Source organism: Atta colombica, unplaced genomic scaffold (genome assembly GCF_001594045.1).
Source record: "Atta colombica isolate Treedump-2 unplaced genomic scaffold, Acol1.0 scaffold153, whole genome shotgun sequence".
In the NCBI taxonomy this organism is placed as follows: domain Eukaryota; kingdom Metazoa; phylum Arthropoda; class Insecta; order Hymenoptera; family Formicidae; genus Atta; species Atta colombica.
The window spans coordinates 3,688,110-3,709,684 of record NW_017259243.1 but is presented as its reverse complement, the minus strand read 5'-3'; the positions used below and the strand labels follow the sequence as shown (position 1 = coordinate 3,709,684).

The 21,575-nt window shown below is 26.2% G+C and overlaps 2 protein-coding genes across 4 annotated transcripts in view; both read right to left on the bottom strand.

Annotated features, from left to right (window-relative positions):
• The window catches only part of LOC108685497 (mannosyl-oligosaccharide 1,2-alpha-mannosidase IA), a 795,354-nt gene that overhangs the window by 26,564 nt on the left and 747,215 nt on the right, over window positions 1-21,575 (bottom strand). The window lies entirely within an intron of this gene.
• On the bottom strand, window positions 20,807-21,328 carry LOC108685504. The gene is made up of 3 exons (XM_018190327.1): window positions 21,222-21,328; window positions 20,872-21,015; window positions 20,807-20,822 (listed from the first exon to the last, which is right to left on the bottom strand). The coding sequence occupies exons 1-3, from the start codon at window positions 21,326-21,328 to the stop codon at window positions 20,807-20,809; spliced, it is 267 nt and encodes an 88-aa protein (XP_018045816.1).

The following is a 21,575-nucleotide window of genomic DNA, read 5'->3' as shown; positions in this document are numbered from 1 at the left end:
TATATATATATATATATATACGACATATGTAATATTAAATAAATGTATATTAATTATTACTCACGCGGTAAAGATTAATGCTCAATGATAATACTCCTAATGGCAATAACAATGAACACTCCCATATATAATTGTTTTTCAACATTTCAATAAATCTAAATAACAGTAAATCTTAAATATGCGAAAAAAAAATACATTCATATAAAGTACTACTTTTATTATAACTACTTTTATCATATGTATTAATTTATCATATGTATTAATTTTATCATATGTATTAATTTATTCGAATTATATTTGTCAGTTATATGTGCCAATAATTTATAAAATTTCAAAGTCTATAGAATCAAGTACATAGATGGATTAGAAGATTCGAAGAGAAATCACAATGCATAATAAAAAAAAACTTCTAATTGTACATATGATAATTACGAACTCGGTTGCTTTTCTATACATATTGAATCCATTGATTACCCCTTGACATATTATCGAACTATGTTCGGAAGAAGATGCAGTACCTTGTATCGTATTTTTGAACAATGTTTGTTCTATGCGATAACTGCAATTGATAATGTAAGTGCAATACGTTTTTATATATGTATAAACACCGTTAAAATTAATTCAATTTTTTGAAAATCGTAACTTCGCTTTACCTGGCTATTTCAAATAAACCACACGCATGATGTACGTAAGACATATTAACCGTTTCGGTAGCTACCAACATAGTGAAACTGCATAATCCAGCAAAACATATTAAAATCAAAATTAGAAAAAAATATTTTTGTTGGTCAATAAAACATTCAACTAGAATTGGCAGCTGTCGTGGACGAGACTCATTTTTATTAGATGTGGTATTAAAAAAAAAGTTTGATAGAAACTGTATCAGAATGACGCAAAAACCTGATACACAGACAACCACTGTAATTAAATAATTAAAATCTGAATTAAAATTATCGAATTTAAAGTACGAAATAAATATTCAAAATATTGTTTACATGTTGCAATTAATGTGATGAATCTTCCAATTTCTGCATATTTTTTTATTATTTCAATTTCTTGCAAATTATTTAATTCATTCCAATCACAAAGTATTCGTTTCATAAGATCCCGCGTCTGTGTTCATAAAATAAATGTTATTTACTATCGTTTTCCGAAAATATCTTAAATAAAATTGATAATTATTTTTTTCTTTTTCTATTAAGTTTCACTTCTATAAGTTTGATTTCCAATACTTTTACCCGGTTTATATTTAGGCAGACAACACTATATTTTGCCGTATAGCCTAACCATGAAATGCTGTACGCGAGGACGTGTAGAAGAATATCTACATTGTATTCTGTTGTGATGAAAGTTGTTAGCTAAAAGTGACAGTCTCCAATATATTGTTTCGACTTTTACAATAACAATAACGTATTAATTAAGAAAATTTATTAATTAAGAAAATGATTTTTTTAAATTACTACGACCAAAGATATTTCTTATAAATTATGGGATGCTAAAAGTGAGGTTGCAAGCCAAATTTCAGTATGTAAAGTTTCTGAAAGATTTGAGATATAAGCTAAAAATAGCTTTATTACATTATTTGCATCTTTATTTAAAGACACGTTTTATCTATATATTCTGATAAAAAAAACCATGAATGTATTTATTCTTACAAAGTACATAAAAAAATTTTAATATCTTATTTTTTTAGCCGTGTTGTGAGAGGTTTAAGAGCAAGATTTTTCTAATAATAAGGTATTAAATTTTCCATCTCTAACAATGAAAACATATAATTATAATTTTTAGTTAAAGTTAATATACATATAATTTTCGTCCATAATATTTTTTTTAAATGCGTTCTTCCGAAATCGAGAAGGTAATAAAAATGAGACTTATGTACATACTATATACTTATATTCTATATGTATATTTACCGAAACTATCTACTATCATATAAATTATATTATACGTCGATAACAAATTAGAAGTAATAAGTAAACATGTTTTATCGTCATAGACGAAAAAAAATCTTAGAAAAGTCTGGTTTTTTACATTAAAGAATGTTAAAATAATAAAAAATTGTATTGAAGATGAATAATACATTCATGATTTCTAATTAGAATTTCAAGATAATTAACCTTTTTTATAAAAAAATATTGCTACTTTTTCACAATAAATCTTAATTATTTCATAAACCTGATAAAATTTCACTTGTGAAATTATTTATAACTAAATAAAAAATCTATACAAAAATTTTATCTAGTTTTTTACTATATTTTTTACTGTAAACTAGTATAATTATTTTGGTGAAAAAAATAGCCTAAAAAAAATTATTCAAAATAAAGATTATAAATAACTTTTGTTTAAATATTATTAAATTTATTAGAATTTTCTGCTACAATTTAACACATGTAATACAAAGGGAGTGTTTTTTTTAATGAGAGTAATTATGCATTAATATCTTTTAGTACTTCATTTTATTAATTTTTATATTAAGTAGTGTTCAAAAAATTAATAGCACATAAAAAATTATGTATATACCTGAAATGCCACAAACGATACAAGCATTATCATTGTAAACGCTATTGCGATATATCTAAAAGCAGATTTTTGATACGGCCATAATCCGATACAAAGTAACAAACTCCGATTAATTGTATAGTAATCGTTTACTGGACAATCTTGCCATCTCAATGCAAGTGTCATAACGTGTATATGCCGAATTTCTTTCCACAAGTTATTTCATAGGTTCTGTATGTTTGACTGTAGTTTATAATTCGAAATTCGTATGTATTTAAATAAAATACTGAATTATGAATATGCGAAAAATTACAATAGAGTATCTATACTTTACTGTAATTATGCAAATTATAGTTATGATGGAAATTTAGCTAGTGTCTGTATCAATAATCCTCAGATAAACATTATTTGCATAAATCAATTACCTTTTTCCGCGAAAATATATGAAAATATTTCGCTTTTCTACATTCGATCGACGCAAGCGCAATGGTAAAATCGCGTTTTCACGAATAACGAATAGTCTTCATTTCTATTCGAGACTCAGAACGTTGCGGTGCTTTTTTTGTGATATGTATGCGACACATATGCTAATGCATTAACAGCATTCCTAATTAACTAGAAAGATCACTGTGCTGTTATAATCATTGAAAATATTTTCTGTGCCTCTTCCTGACAAACATCGCGAAAATTATATTGTGGAAATTAACTTTGTATTACGAAAATTCTTAATTAATTTTACAAGCTGTCACAACTACTGATATAATGTATCTAAGTATTAGTTATATTGTAATATAATTAGGTTTAAAACAGTACACATGAAAAATTTTTATTGAGTAGCTACTATTTTTATTAAATTAGTTTCCATATTATTAAGATTGAATTTTCGGAACATAAATATATTTTATAAATATTAGAAGGGTAATAATAATGTTATCGTAATAATAGGTTTCGATATTTTTGTTATCATTTAATTTTATAGTTCTGATAAAAAAAATCATTTTTTCAACTGACTTCACATTTATGTTTTACATTAAAATTATTATAAGAATAGAAAAGCTTATATTTATGATGTTATTGTGAATATAATAGAAAATATGATGATAATGGTACCACATTCTACAAAAGAGCAATCGAAAAGATAAACTAATACTAATAATACGATGTTACGTTTTTATGTTTATTCTACGTTACAATAATATAAATACTCTAAACAAAAGTAGTTATAATATATTGTATCTACTATTATATTGTTATTTAAAACTTATGCTGTTAGTATGTTATGACTTGTTTCGTGGAGTTTTAAATTTCGTTTCTTCATATTATGCAGATGATCAAAAAAAGGGAAAGAATTATCACAAAGTATGAAATTGATGTGTTTATAAACTAAATAATATGAAGTCTATTATAGAAAATACAAAAAAAAAATATTCGATAAAGGAGTATTGTTATCGAAATTTTACTGTGGCAAATCCCTCGAGCGATGGAATGAATAAACCAGTAAGGACAATTGTGCAGTGTCGCATACTTCTTTGCATAAGCAGTAATAATTTCTGCGCTCTTAACGGCTATATATCATTGCACATTGTATCTAAAAGTTTACTATTAGAAAATCTCTCTCATGATAAATAAATCTTGATAAATTATAGATTAATTTGTTTTTAATCTTTTATTACACTCGCGTGATATGTTCATTTTATTACATTTAATCTTCTCATATGTAATATAAGTATAAGCAAAACAAACATCACTAGATAATAAAAAAATTTTTTAAATTATACTGATGGAATCAAATAAGGATTGATTCATATATTACACACATCCTATGAAAGACATTGCTGCTATAGTCATTCATTTTTTATCTAAAATAGTTACCGAAAAAGTATATTAGAACTATTTGTACGACATCTTGAAGTTTTAAACTCCCATTTTTAATTTATATAGATGATTAATACAGGGAAAAAATCATCGCAAAATATGAAATTGACATGCTTATAAGCTGAAAAATAAATTCTATTATAGTATATTTGAAGTAGAAACATTCAATAAAGAATTATTATGCCGAAATTTTACCGTGGCAAATCCCTCAAAAGATGGAATGAATAAGCCATCAATGACAATTGTGCAATGTCGCATACTTCTTTGCATCATCAGAAGTAATAATTTCTGCGTTTTTAATGGAGCTACATACCATTGCACGTTGTATCTAAAAATTTACTATTAGAAAATTATAAAGTCTTGATAAATTATAGATTAATTTGTTTTTAATCCTTCATTACAGTCACAGTGATAAATTGTTTATTTTACTTACACTTAATATTCTATAAGTACAAGCAAAACAAACAGCTTTAGATAATAAAAGAATTTCTAAAATCATACTGATGTAATCAATTAAAAATTGTTACGCACATTCTATGAAAAACATCACTGCTATGATCGATCATTTTTTGTCCCACATAGTTACAGAAAAACATGTGCCAAAAATGGCCAGAGATAAACACAAAACTAACGATTATTTCGTAATATTTTTTGGATGTTATCAACTGAGAAAACTACAGTAAAAAAGTGATTAATTTTCTTTCACAGGGAAGATACAAATAAAATGTTTTATCAAGGTATACATATACACGACATATGTAATATTAAATAAATGTAAATTAATTATTACTAACGCGATAAAGATTAATGCTCAATGATAGTATTCCTAATGGCAATAACAATGAATATTCCCATATATAATTTCTTTTCAACATTTCAATAAATCTAAATAACAGTAAATCTTAAATATGTGTAAAGAAAATATATTCATATGAAAGATTACAATTAACTACTTTTCTTATATGTATTAATTTATCAGAATTATATTTGTCAGTTATATGTGCCAATAATTTATAAAATTTCAAAGTCTATGGAATCAAGTACATAAATGGATTAGAAGATTCGAAGAGAAATCACAATGCACAATAAAAAAAAACTTCTAATTGTACATATGATAATTACGAACTCGATTGCTCTTCTATATATATTGAATCCATTGATTACCCCATGATACATTATCGAACTTTGTTTGGAAGATGCAAGTATTGCATCTTGTATCGTATTTTTGAACAATGTTTGTTCTATGCGATAGCTGCAATTGATAATGTTTTTGTATAAACACCATTAAAATTAATTCAATTTTTTTAAAATCGTAACTTTGCTTTACCTGGCTATTTCAAATAAACCACATGCATGTTGTACGTAAGACATATTAACCGTTTCGGTAGCTATCACCATAGTGAGACTGCATATAACAATAAAACATAGTAAAATCAAAATTAGAAGAAAATATTTTTGTTGGTCAATAAAACATTCAACTAGGATTGGCAGCTGTCGTAGACCGGACTCATTTTTATCAGATGTGGTATTAAAAAAAAAATTTGATAGAAACTGTACCAGAATGATGCAAAAAATGGATACATAGATAAACATTGTAATTAAACAATTAAAATTAAGGTGATCGAAATCTAGAGTGCGAAATAAATTCAAAATATTGTTTACGTGTTGCAATTAATGTGATGAATCTTCCAATGTCTGCATATTTTTTTATTATTTTAATTTCTTGCAAATTATTTAATTCATTCCAGTCACAAACTATTCGTTTCATAAGATCCCGCATCTGTGTTCATAAAATAAATTGTTATTTACTACCTTTTTCCGAAAACATCTAAATAAAATTGATAATTATTATTTTCTTTTTCTATAAGTTTCATTTCTATAAGTTTGATTTTCGATACTTTTACCCGATTTATGTTTAGGCAGACAACACTATATTTTGACATATAGCCTAACCATGAAATGCTGTACGCGAGGACGTGTAGAAGAATATCTACATTGTATTCTGTTGTGATGAAAGTCGTTAGCTAAAAGTGACAGTCTCCGATATATTGTTTCAACTTTTACAGTAACAATAATTTATTAATTAACAAGAAAATGATTTTTTTTAACTTCGACCAAAGATATTTCTTATAAGTTTTTGGATGCTAAAAATGATGTTGCAAGTCAAATTTCATCATGTTAAGTTTTTGAAATATTTGAGATATAATATTAAAAACAGCTTTTTTACATTATTTCTTTTTTTAAAGACATATGTTATCTTAATATTCTCATCAAAGACCATGAACGTATTTATTTCTTATAAAAAAATTTTAATATCTTATTTTCTAGTTATGAAAGATTTAAGGACAGTGTTTTTCTAATAATAAGGTATTAAATATTCCATCTATAACAATGAAGTCATATAATTATAATTTTTAGTTAAGGTTAATACATATACAGTTTTCGTACATAATATTTCTTTTTAAATGCATTTTTCCGAAATATTCGAGATGGTAATTAAAGTGAGACTTGTGTATATACTATATACATATATTGCATATGTATATATTTATCAAAATCTACCATGATAAATTATATTATATTATACGTCGATAGCCACAAATTAGAAGTTATAAGTAGACATGATTTTATCGTTATAGACAAAAAACAACTTCAGAAAAGTCTGATACTTTACATGGCTAAAGGATGTTAAAATAACAAAAAATTGAAGATGAATATTACATTCATGATTACTAATTAGCATTTCAAGATAATGTTAATCTTTTTTATAAAAAAATATTGCTACTCACAATAAATCTCAATTATTTTCGTAAACCTGAAGTGATGATAAAATTTGGCTTGCAGCATTATTTATAACTATAAATATATATAAATAAAAAATCTATACACAAATTTTATCTGATTTTTTATTATATTTTTTACTGTAAACTAGTATAATTATTTTGATGAAAATAGCCTCAAAAAATTATTCAAATAACTTTTGTTTTAATATTATTAAATTTATTAGAATTTTTTGCTACAATTTAACATATGTAATATAAAGGAAATATTTTCTTCTTTAATGAAAGTAATTATTAATATCTTTTAGTATTTCGTTTTACTAATTTTTATGTTAAGTAGTGTTCAAAAAATTAATAGCACATAAAAAATTATTGTACCTGAAATGCCACATACGATACAAGCATTATCGTTGTAAACGCTATTGCGATATATCTAAAAGTAGATTTTTGATATGGCCATAATCCGATACAAAGTAACAAACCCCGATTAATTGTATAGTAATCATTTACCGGACAATCTTGCCATCTCAATGCAAGTGTCATAACGTGTTTGTTCTGAATTTCTTTCCACAAGTTACTTCTGTGTTACGTCTATGTTTGACTGCGGTTTATAATTCGCAATGTATTAAATAAAATACTGAATTTATACGAAAAATTACAATTGAATATCTATAGTTTACTGTAATTATGCAAATTATAGTTATGATGGAAATTTGTCTATATCAATAACCCACAGATAAACATTATTTGCATGAACCAATTACCTTTTTTCGCGAAAATGTTTCGTGAAAATATTTCGCTTTTCTACATTTGATCGACGCAAGCGCATTGATAAAATCGCGCTTTCACGCGTAACGAACAGTCTTCATTTCTATTCGTGACGCAGAACGTTATTACGGTGCTTTTTTTGTGATATGTGTGTGCGACATATATAATAATGCATTAACAGCAAAGAATCCTAATTAATTAGAAAGATCATTGTGCTGTTATCACTGAAAATGTTTTCTGTGCGTCTTTCTGACAAACATCGCGAAAATTATATTGTGGAAACTAACTTTGTATTATGAAAATTCTTAATTAATTTTATAAGTTGTCACAACTACTGATATAATGTATCCAGATATTAGTTGTATTCTAATATAATTAGGTTTAAAACATTACACCATGAAAAATTTTTATTGAACAGTAACTATTATTTTTATTAAATTAGTTTCCGTATTATTAAGATTAAATTTCCGGAAAATAAATATATTGTATAAATATTAGAAGTGATAGTAGTAATGATACGAAAATATAATAAAATATAATAAAATTATCGTATAATAACAAGTTTTTTTTCGATATTTTCCTTAGAATCATTTAATTTTATAGTTCTGACAAAAAATCATTTTTCCGACGTGACTTCATATTCACGTTTATGTTTTACACTAAAATTATTATAAGAAATATATATATAATAGAAATGTATATAATAGAAATGCTTATATTTATGACGTAATTGTGAATATAATAGAAAATATGATGATAATGATATCACATTCTATAGAAGAGTAATTGAAAAAATAAAATAATACTAGTAATATGACATTACGTTTTTATGTTTATTCTACGTTACAGTAATATAAATACTCTAAATAAAGTAGACTATAATGGTATCTATTATATTGTTATTTAGAATTTATGCTGTATGTTATAACTTGTTCCGTGAAGTTTTAAATTTCATTTTTTCATATTATGCAGATCAAAAAGGAAAAAAATTACCACAAAATATGAAATTGACATGTTTATAAGCTAAATAATATAAAGTCTATTATAGAAAATACAAAGAAAATATTCGATAAAGGAATATTATTATCAAAATTTTACCGTGGCAAATCCCTCGAGCGATGGAATGAATAAACCAGTAAGGACAATTGTGCAGTGTCGCATACTTCTTTGCATCATAAGCGGTAATAATTTCTGCGTTCTTAACGGAGCTATATATCATTGCACGTTGTATCTAAAAGTTTACTATTAGAAAATTTCTCTCATGACAAATAAATCTTGATAAATTATAGATTAATTTGTTTTTAATCCTTTATTACACTCGGGTGATATGTTCATTTTATTTACACTTAATCTTCTCATATGTAATATAAGTATAAGCAAAACGAACATCCCTAGATAATAAAAGAATTTCTAAAATTATACTGACGGAATTAAATAAGAATTGATCGTATGTTACGCACATTCTATGAAAGACATTGCTGCTATGATCAATCACTTTTTGTCCAAAATAATTACCGAAAAACATGTTCCAAAAATGACCAATGACAAACAGAACATTAATCGTAACGATTATATCGTAATATTTCTTGGATGCTATCAATCGAGAAAGTTACAGTACAAAAATGATAAATTTGCTTCTGTATGGAAGAAATACACATTAATATCGCATTCACAATCAGATCTTATATTTAAGGCTTCCTTAAATTTAACTTTAGACTTTACTCAGTAGTCAATAAAATAATTTGTAGAGCATCTGAAGATAATTTAAGAATTCTTTAAATATAAGGCTTGAATATGTCGGTAAAAATGTCTAATCAAGATATACAGATATATGTAATACGATATATGTAATATTAAATAAGTGTACATTAATTATTACTCACGTAAAGATTAATGCTCAATGATAGTACTCCGAACGGTAATAATATTGAATACGCCTATATATAATTTCTTTTAATCATTTCAATAAATCTAAATAACAGTGAATCTTAAATATTGAGAAATATTTCGTGGTTCAGGGAGACAACACAAATATCTCATGCTATGTTTTCGTTTCTGAATAATGTTTAAATCGAGTACAATTCACATATCAAGCACAACATAACGCTCAACAAATGTTTTGCTACCTATGGCTTATGTTATCGCGTATTTAAGACGGTGATTTCGCCTGGTTGAACTCGAGGTTCCTGAATCGCCTTTCGGACAATGCCTGGGAGTGCTGTCAAGTCACCCTGAGTCACTATGTGTAACTCGTGGCGAGACTATATTCACGATGACGCTTAGGGGAAATTCTGAGTTGCGATCACGCATGCAAAACGTTCTAGACTTAGACACACTCTGAATTCGTATACAATCCGCATCCTTGCTCAGTCTGTGATCGAATGAAATCTTCATTCATGCCGCCACGACTCCCCACGGGTTCTCGATCTTTCTCCTGATTGGTATTTCCGAAAAAATGGAGACCACGATTAGGTGGCATTTTGGACAATCAAACGGATTAACGATCATACGCGTCGATCGTCGCTCTGATCTGTGTCAACCGTGTATTCTACTCTTCGAAATGATTCAAATTCTCACAACGTCCGTACACGTGTATGCGTACGTGTGAACGATTAATTTAATTCAATCACGATTTCGCATTGATATGCACGTCTATTTAGAGCTCTACGCAACAAGTGTTTTATATATATATATAGATATATTTATATATGATGCCATAAATTAATTTATATTAAATTAATCTGCTTTTTACATAAATTTGGATTAACTGAAATCTTCTATTTTTTTCTATACTACTGTTTTTTTAAACATATTGTTGGTATAATCTATTACTTGTTGACCAAATTTATTATATTTTTATAATATATTTAAAAAAAAACATGTAACAAAAATGAGTAACAATGAATAAGAATGATGTACTCATACTGTAAATATCTTCTGCCATAATGTACTCGCAAAGCTATGAAACTTACAATTTCTTAAAAATTGTTATGTAACACCATTAATGATCACAGTTAGAAATTTTACAAACTCACAAGATATAAATTGATACTTAACAATATCACACTCAATCAATTGCTAAAAACATGGGCAACTGAGAAAGTAGATTTAACGGAATCGATGAATCTTAAATATTTATTATCAATATACAACATCATCACAATAATCAACGCTAAAACGGAATATTCATGCTTCGAAGGTTATGTTGTGCATCTGATGAGATCAAAGAGGTATATTATGAACTGCTAAAATCGTCTGAAACCACTGGCGATCATTATCAACTACAAATAATACGTTTGAAACAAGCTTTGAAAGAAAAACAACCGGAATGTCAACAGGCATGACAGTTGATATATGACAACGCTAGGCCACGTTGCAAAACAGATCAAGCAATACTTGGAATGAAGTGGGAAATTTTGCCCCAACCGCCGTATTCACCGGACATTACTCTTTCAAATTTCCTTTTTTTTTATTCCAGTCTATGCAGTCTCTTTCTAGAGAGTGATACAATTACTATAAAGGTATCAAAAAATGGCTTGATGAATGGATCGCTTCAGAAGAATCAGATTTTTTCCATTGAGGAATTTATTACCTGAAAGATGGGAGAAAGTTCGATGGAGCATACTTTGAACTCACTTTGTTTTGTTTAAATAAATATATAATTTATATAAATAAATAATAAATAATAAATATATATATAATTTTTTTCATTAAGAAAGGACGGAAACTTATTCCCATAATCTATTGTTATATACAGTAATGAAGACTTAATAGATTAATTGCATTTGTACTATTATATTTCCAGATAAAATGTATCATATAAATATATTACGATTTAAGTATATTAGAACTATTTGTACGACATCTTGAAGTTTTAAACTCCCTTTTTTAATTTATATAGATGATTAATACAGGGAAAAAATCACCGCAAAATATGAAAATGACATGCTTACAAGCTGAAATATAAATTCTATTATAGTATATTTGAAGTGGAAATATTCAATAAAGAATTATTATGCCGAAATTTTACCGTGGCAAATCCCTCAAAAGATGGAATGAATAAGCCATTAATGACAATTGTGCAATGTCGCATACTTCTTTGCATCATCAGCAGTAATAATTTCTGCGTTCTTAATGGAGCTACATACCATTGCACGTGGTATCTAAAAGTTTACTATTAGAAAATTATAACAAAAAGTCTTGATAAATAGATCAATTTGTTTTTAATCCTTTATTTCAGTCACAGTGATAAATTGTTCATTTTACTTACACTTAATATTCTCATATAAGTATAAGCAAAACAAACAGCTTTAGATAATAAAAGAATTTTTAAAATCATACTGATGTAATCAATTAAAAATTGTTACGCACATTCTATGAAAAACATCACTGCTATGATCCATCATTTTTTGTCCCACATAGTTACAGAAAAACATGTACCAAAAATGGCCAGAGATAAACACAAAACTAACGATCATTTCGTAATATTTCTTGGATGTTATCAACTGAGAAAACTATAGTAAAAAAGTGATTAATTTTCTTTCACAGGGAAGAAATACCGATAAAATGTTTAATCAAGGTATATATGACATATTGTAATATTAAATAAATGTACATCATTACTCACGCGGTAAAGATTAATGCTCAATGATAATACTCCTAATGGCAATAACAATGAATACTGAATAGAATTTCTTTTCAACATTTCAATAAATCTAAATAACAATAAATCTTAAATATGCGTCAAGAAAATATATTTATATAAAAGATTACAAATAACTACTTTTATTATATGTATTAATTTATCCGAATTATATTTATCAGTTATGCCAATGATTTATAAAATTTCAAAATCAAGTACATAGATATATGGATTAGAAGATTCGAAGAGAAATCACAATGCACAAAAAAACTTCTAATTGTACAATACATATGATAATTACGAACTCGGTTGCTCTTCTATACATATTGAATCCATTGATTATCCCTTGATACATTATCGAACTTTGTTCGGAAGAAGATGCAAGTATTGCATCTTGTATCATATTTTTTAACAATGTTTGTTCTATGCGATAGCTGCAATTGATAATGTTTTTGTATAAACACCATTAAAATTAATTCAATTTTTTTAAAATCGTAACTTTGCTTTACCTGGCTATTTCAAATAAACCACATGCATGTTGTACGTAAGACATATTAACCGTTTCGGTAGCTATCACCATAGTGAGACTGCATATAACAATAAAACATAGTAAAATCAAAATTAGAAGAAAATATTTTTGTTGGTCAATAAAACATTCAACTAGGATTGGCAGCTGTCGTAGACCGGACTCATTTTTATCAGATGTGGTATTAAAAAAAAAATTTGATAGAAACTGTACCAGAATGATGCAAAAAATGGATACATAGACAAACACTGTAATTAAACAATTAAAATCTGAATTAAAGTAATCGAATTTAGAGTACGAAATAAATATTCAATATTGTTTACATGTTGCAATTAATGTGATGAATCTTCCAATGTCTGCATATTTTTTTATTATTTTAATTTCTTGCAAATTATTTAATTCATTCCAGTCACAAAGTTTCATAAGATCCCGCATCTGTGTTCATAAAATAAATTGTTATTTACTACCTTTTTCCGGAAACATCTAAATAAAATTGATAATTATTATTTTGTTTTTCTGTAAGTTTCACTATAAGTTTGATTTCCAACACTTTTACCCATTTTATGTTTAGGCAGACAATGCTATATTTTGACATATAGCCTAACCATGGAATGCTGTATGCGAGGACATGTAGAAGAATATGTACATTGTATTCTGTTGTGATGAAAGTCGTTAGCTAAAAGTGACAATCTCCGATGTTTCGACTTTTACAGTAACAATAATTATTAATTAACAAGAAAATTATTTTTTTTAATTACTTCGACCAAGGATATTTCTTATAAATTTTTGGATGCTAAAAGTGACGATGCAAGCCAAATTTCATCAATATGTCAAGTTTCCGAAATATTGTATTTGAGATGTATTATGCTAAAAATAGCTTTTTTACATTTGCATCTTTTTTTAAAAATACACGTTACCTTAATACGTTATCTTAATATTCCGATCAAAATCATAAATGCATTTATTTCTTACAACTTTTTATATAAAAAAATTTTTTTTAAATTTTATCTTATTTTTTAGTTGTGTTATGAAAGATTTAAGGACAGGATTTTTCTAATAATAAGATATTAAATTTTCCATCTATAACAATGAAGTCATATAATTATAATTTTTAATTAAGGTTAATATAGGTTCCACATATAGGTTCTATAATATTTTTTTTTAAATGCGAAATGTTCGAGATGGTATTAAAATGAGAGTTGTGCATACTATATATATCCATATATTGCATATATGTATATTTATCATCTATATAACCATCAATCATCAATCTATATAACCATGATATAAATTATACTACACATCGATGGCCACAAATTAGAAGTTATAAGTAGATATGATTTTATCGTCATAGACGAAAAACAACCTCAGAAAAGGTTGGTACTTTACATAGTTAAATGTTAAAATAATAAAAAATTGAATAGAAGATGAATATATTCATTACTAATTAGCATTTCAAGATAATGTTATAATTCTTTCTTTATAAAAAAATATTGCTACTTTTTTATAATAAATCTCAATTATTTTGTAAACTTGATATGCTGATAAAATTTGGTTTGCGGCATTATTTATAACTAAATAAAAAATCTATACAAAAATTTTATCTGGTTCAAAATATTTTTTACTGTAAACTAGTATAATTATTTTGATGAAAATAGCTTCAAAAAAATTATTCAAAATAAAGACTATAAGTAACTTTTGTTTAAATATTATAAGAATATTATAAGAATTTTCTGCTACAATTTAACGTATATACAATATAACATAAAAGGAGTATTTTTTTTTAATGAGAGTAATATCTTTTAGTACCTCATTTTACTAATTTTTATGTTCATAAAATTAATAGCATAAAAAATTATTGTACCTGAAATATCACAAACGATACAAGCATTATCATTGTAAACGCTATTGCGACATATCTAAAAGTAGATTTTTGATACGACCATAATCCGACACAAAGTAACAAATTCCGATTAATTGTATAATAATCGTTTACCGGACAATCTTGCCATCTCAATGCAAGTGTCATAACGTGTTTGTGCTGAATTTCTTTCCACAAGTTACTTCTGTATGTTTGAATGCAGTTTATAATTCGCAATGTATTAAATAAAATACTGAATTTATGTGAAAAATTACAATAGAATATCTATAGTTTACTGTAATTATGCAAATTGTAGTTTTGAAATAGTTAGAAAATTGGTTAGAAATTATCTATATCAATAATCCTCAGATAAACATTATTTGCATAAACCAATTACCTTTTTTCGCGGAAATGTATGAAAATATTTCGCTTTTCTACTTTCGATCGACGCAAGCGCATTGGTAAAATCGCGCTTTTTCGCGTAACAAACAGTCTTCATTTCTATTCGAGACGCAGAACTTTGTGGTGCTTTTTTTGTGGTATGTGTGCGCGATATATAATGCATTAACAGTATTCCTAATTAACTATAAAGATCACTATGCTTTTATAATCATTGAATATGTTTTCTGTGCGTCTTCCTGACAAACATCATGAAAATTATATTGTGGAAACTTTGTATTATATGAAAATTCTTAATTAATTTTACAAGCTGTCACAACTACTGATATAATATATCTAAGTATTAGTTGTATTGTAATATAATTAGGTTTAATACATTACGCTATGAAAAATTTTTATCGAACAGTAGCTACTATTTTTATTAAATTAATTTCCGTATTATCAAGATTGAATTTCCGGAACATAAATATATTTTATAAATATTAGAAATAATAATAATAATGTTATTGTATAATAATAGGTTTTGATATTATTCTTAGAATCATTTAATTTTATAGTTCTGACAAAGAAATCATTTTTCCGACGTGATTTCACATTCACGTTTATGTTTTACACTAAAATTATTATAAGAATAAAAAACTTATATTTATGATGTTAAAACTTATATTTATGATGTTGTGAATATAATAGACAATATGATGATAATGATACTACATTATACAGAAGAGCAATCGAAAAGATAAAATAATACTAATAATACGACGTTACGTTTTTATATTTATTCTACGTTACAGTAATATAAATACTATAAACAAAAGTAGACTATAATTGTATCTGTACTATTATATTATTATTTAGAACTTAGGCTGTAAGTATGTTATAACTTGTTCCATGGAGTTTTAAATTTCATTTCATTATATTTTCATATTATGCAGATCAAAAGAGGGAAAAAATTACTACAAAATATGAAATTCACATGTTTATAAGCTAAATAATATAAAGTCTATTATAGAAAATACAAAGAAAATATTCGATAAAGGAATATTATTATCGAAATTTTACCGTGGCAAATCCCTCGAGCGATGGAATGAATAAACCAGTAAGGACAATTGTACAGCATACTTCTTTGCATCATAAGCAGTAATAATTTCTGCGCTCTTAACAGAGCTATATACCACTGCATGTTATATCTAAAAATTTACTATTAGAAAATCTCTCTCATGACTAATAAATCTTGATAAATTATAGATTAATTTGTTTTTAATCCTTTATTACTCGCGTGATATGTTCATTTTATTTACACTTAATCTTCTTATATATAATATAAGTATAAGCAAAACAAACATTCCTAGATAATAAAAGAATTTCTAAAATTATACTGACGGAATCAAATAAGAATTGATTCGTATGTTACGCACATTCTATGAAAGATATTGCTGCTATGGTCAATCACTTTTTGTCCAAAATAATTACCGAAAAACATGTTCCAAAAATGATCAATGACAAACAGAACATTAACGATTATATCATAATATTTCTTAGACGCTATCAATCGAGAAAGTTATAGTATAAAAATGATAAATTTGCTTCTGTATGGAAGAAACACATTAATATCGCATTCATAGTCAGACCTTATATTCAGGGCTTCTTTAAATTTAATTTTATATGCTCAATAAAATAATTTGTGGAGCATCTGAAGATAAATTTAAGGATTCTTTAAATATAAGGCTTGAATATGTCGGAAAAATGTTTAATCAAGATATACAGATATATGATATATGTAATATAAAATAATTGTACATTAATTATTACTCACGTGATAAAGATTAATGCTCAATGATAAGGACTGTCCAAGAATAAATCTTCCCATACAAAAACTCACATATCCTCCAAACCACTTGACCGATTTTCAAAAACAAACCCATTTTAGAAACGTCTTTTAATTACAATTAAAACTATATTTAACAAAATTCTTAAAAACTACTTTTGACAAAAATTTTTAATTTTTTCTGGAATCCTTTCCATCATACTTTTTATGGTGGCCTCGGTCACTTCCTCGGATGCCCTCTTTCTTCGCTCTGAAAAACTCTTTTTCCTGTCAGATCCTTCTATAGTCAAGTCTTCCTTGAAACGCCTATTGACAAACCGTTTTCACAAACTCCTGCCTCCCACGCGATTTTGATGAAACTCCACTCTGGGTGTTCTTGAAAAATTTTGATTATGGATTTTCTACTTTACTTGCCATTTTGCAACTGAGAACAAAGCGATTACGAAACTAACTGTTTCCATCGTTTCTTACATTCATTGCAAAGCCTACTAAATTAAAAAAATGTTTTTTTTTTTTAAAGTGGTTTGGAGGATATGTAAGTTTTTGTGTCGGAAAGTTTTTTTCTTTCCTTAGTACTCCGAACGCCAATAATACTGAATACGCTTATATATAATTTCTTTTAAACATTTCAATAAATCTAAATAACAGTGAATCTTAAATTAAATAAAAAATAATAAATCTTAAATAAAAAGCATTAAAAAAATCTATTCATATTCATATTGACTATATATTCATAAACGTAATGATTATAAATAACTACTTTCATTATATGTGTTAAGTCATCCAACTTGTCAGTTGTAGTATTTGTCAGTTATATGTGCTAATAATTTACTCTTTATAAAATTTAATCTATACTTGAAACAAGATGGATTAAAAGATTCGAAGAGAAATCACAGTGCACAATAAAAAAATCTAATTGTACATGAGATAATTACGAAGTCAATTGCTTTTTTATACATATTGAATCCACTGATTAATCCTTGACATGTTATCGAATCTTCTTTCGGAAGAAGATGCAATATCTTGTATAGTATCTTCGAGCAATGTTTGTTCTATGCGATAGCTGAAATTGATAACATAACCGCAACACGTTTTGGCCTAAACACTATTAAAATTAATTCAATTTTTTGGAAAACGTAACTTTGCTTTACCTGACTATTTCAAATAAATAAATATTTCCGCACGCATGATGTATGTAACATAGTAATCGTTTCTGCTGCAATCACAGTGAAAACGCATACGGCAGCAAAAATGGTAGAAAAAACAAAATTAAAAAAAAATTTTTTTGTTGATCTATAAAACATTCAACTAGGATTGGCAGCTATCGTGGACGGGACTCATTTTCAGATGTGATAGTCAAAAAAAGGTTTGACAGAAATAGCATCAGAATGCAGCAAAAAACACATACGTAGATAAACACTGTAATTAAACGATTAAAATCTGAAAGTGATCAAATCTAATATACGAAATAAATAATTTCAAAATATTGCTTACATGTTAATTAATGTGATGAATCTTCCAATATTTGCATATTCTTTTATTATTTTAATTTCTTGCAAATTATTCAATTCATTCCAGTCACAAAGTATTCGTTGCATAAGATCTTGCATCTGTGTTCATAAAATGAATGTTATTTATTATCTTTTTCCGAAAATATCTTTAATAAAATTGATAATTATCATATCATTTTCTTTTCCTCTAAGTTTTATTATAAGTTTGATTATAAATTTTATTATAAGTTTTCCGATTCTTACCCATCTTGTTTATGCAGAGAACATTATATTTTAACGTACAGCCTAGCCATGAAATACTGTGCGCGAGGACATGCAGAAGAATATCTACATTGTATTCTGTTGTGATGAAAGTCGTTAGCTAAAAGTGACATTCTTTGCTATATTGTTTCTACTTTTATATTAACAATAATATAGAAGTTAACAAGAAAATGTTTTTTTAATTGGATCAAACAAAATTTTTCTTTTAGATTTTTATTTTAGATTAGATTAGGACGCTGAAAACGATGTTACAAGCCAAATTTCATCAGTACGTCAGGTTTCCGAAATATTTGAGATGTAATATTCTAAAAATAACTTTTTTAGAGTTATTTATCTTTTTTTTTATAGATACATATTATCCCGATGTTCTAATCATAAGCATGTATGTTAATGTATTTATTTCTTATAAAATGAATTCTTATAAAATGAATTAAAAAAAATTTTAATATCTTATTTTTTAGCCATGTTATAAAAGGTTTAAAGGCATAAAAAATAACATAAAAAATGATTGTACCTGAAATGCCACAAATGATACAAGCATTATCGTTGTAAACGCTATTGCGATATATTTAAAAGTAAATTTTTGATACGGCCATAATCCGATACAAAGTAACAAACTCCGATTAATTGTATAGTAATCGATTACCGGACAATCTTGCCATCTCAATGCAAGCGTCATAACGTGTGCCGAATTTCTTTCCATAAGTTATTTCATTGGTTCATTTTATAGGTTTTGTATGTTTGATTGTAGTTTATAATTCGAAATTCGTATGTATTTAAATAAAATACTGAATTATGAATATGCGAAAAATTACAATAGAATATCTATAATTTATTGTAATTATACAAATTATAATTTTGATGGAAATTTGATCAGTGTCTATATTAATAACCCTCAGATAAACATTATTTGCATGAATCAATTACCTTTTTCGCGAAAATATATGAAAATATTTCTACATTCGATCGACGCAAGCACATTGATAAAATCACGTTTTTACGAGTAACGAACAATCTTCATTTCTATTCGAGACGCAGAACGTGATGCTTTTTTTGTGATATGTGTGTGCGATATGTGCTAATGCATTAACAGCATTTCTAATTAACTAGAAAAATCACTGTGTTATAATCATTGAAAATGTTTTCTGACAAACTTTTTCCTGACAAACATTGTAAAAATTATATTGTGAAAATTGATTGTGGATTATACAAAAATTCTTAATCAGTTTTGCAAGCTGTCATAATTACAGATACAATTTATCTAATAATTGTACTGTAATTAGACTTAAAACAATGAAAAATTTTTATTAAATAATAACTACTGTTATTATTAAATTAGTTTCCGTGTTATTAAGATTAAATTGCTGGAATATAAATATATTTTATAAATATTAGAAATAATAGTAATAATATCGTATAATAACTTGGATTACATCTCCTTTAGAATCGTTTAATTTTATAATTCTGCCAAACGTATCATTTTTCTGACGTAAATTCATTTTCACATTATCTTACACTAAAATTATTATAAGAATAGAAAGCTTTTTTTTGATGTTATTGCGAATATAATAGAAAACGCAATGGTATCACATTCTATGAAAGAGCACTTGAAGAAAAATAAAACTAATAATACATTATATTTTTATGTTTATTCTACGTACAGTAATATAAATACTCTAAACTAAAGTAGACTATAATTGCATCTGTATTATTATTATATTCTTATTTAGAAAGTATGCTATAAGTATGCATAATTTGTTTCGTGGAATTTTAAACTTCATTTCTTCATTTTATGCAGATAATTAAAAAAGGGAAAAAATTATCGCAAAGTATGAAATTGACGTGCTTACAAGCTAAATAATATAAAGCCTGTTATAAAAAAATTTAAAGTAAATATTTTATAAAAGAATATTATTACCCAAATTTTACCGTGACAAATCCCTCAAACGATGGAATGAATAAACCATTAACAACAATTGTGCAATGTCGCATACTTCTTTGCATCATAAGCAGTAATAATTTCTGCGTCTTTAACGGAGCTACATACCATTGCACGTTGTATCTAAAAGTTTATTATTAAAAAATAACTAAAAAATCTTGATAAGTTATAGGTTTGTTTTTTATCCTTTGTTATAGTCGCGTGATAAAATGTTTGTTTTTCTTATATTTAATATTCTCATATAAGCAAAATAAATAGCTCTAGATAAAAAAATTTCTAAAATCATCAACTGATGTAATCAATTAAAGGTTGATATATATGTTACGTACATTCTATGAAAAACATCGCTGCTATGATCAATCACTTTTTGTCCCAAATAATTATAAAAAAACATGTGCCCAAAGTGACCAAAGACAAACAGAAAACTAACAATCATTTCGTAATATTTCTTGGACACTATTAACCAAGAAAGCTACAGTATAAATATGATTAATTTGCTTTCACACGGAAAAAATTAATGTTCTTATTCATAATCGGATCTTATATTTAAGGGTATTCCTTAAATTTATCTTTAGATGTTCAGGAGCCAATAAAAATAATTCGTAGAGCATCTGAATGGAAATTTAAGGAAGTCTTTTATATAAGGCTAAATATGAATATCGATAAAAACTAATCAAGTCTAA